At 58.1% G+C, this 320-nt stretch overlaps 1 protein-coding gene across 1 annotated transcript in view; it reads right to left on the reverse strand.

Moving 5' to 3' along the window:
* The window catches only part of LOC119594133 (techylectin-5B-like), a gene marked incomplete at its 3' end in the record, with an annotated part of 10,800 nt that continues 10,480 nt past the window's right edge, over positions 1-320 (reverse strand). The window contains 1 exon segment of the mRNA XM_037943199.1: positions 1-294. Within this exon segment, the coding sequence (XP_037799127.1) occupies positions 71-294 (224 nt within the window).

Below are 320 nucleotides of genomic sequence, written 5' to 3' on the forward strand. Positions count from 1 at the left end.
ATAAAATGTCTTCACTTCGTATCCAAACACATCATCGTCATCATAGCCTCGTTCGCCCAACATCGAGGGCCTAGTGGCAGCTGTCGCAGGCGTACGAGTTGAGATAAACCGTCTTGAAGGACGTGCCGCAGACAGCCGGCCGGAGCTTAAACTGGATCCAGTTCGCCGTCACGCCCTGGCCGTTGTAGCAGGTGCTCACGAGGCCACTCGGATAAGGGCTCGTCGGGTACAGGTAGCTACCGCTGGTGCAGGAGTAGTGCCACCAGCCGCCCTGCTTGTTCACCGCGCAGTTGCCTGTTTGGGGAGGAGCCAAGCACATC

The sequence above is a fragment of the Penaeus monodon genome, chromosome 33 (assembly GCF_015228065.2).
Source record: "Penaeus monodon isolate SGIC_2016 chromosome 33, NSTDA_Pmon_1, whole genome shotgun sequence".
Taxonomy (NCBI): Eukaryota; Metazoa; Arthropoda; class Malacostraca; order Decapoda; family Penaeidae; genus Penaeus; species Penaeus monodon.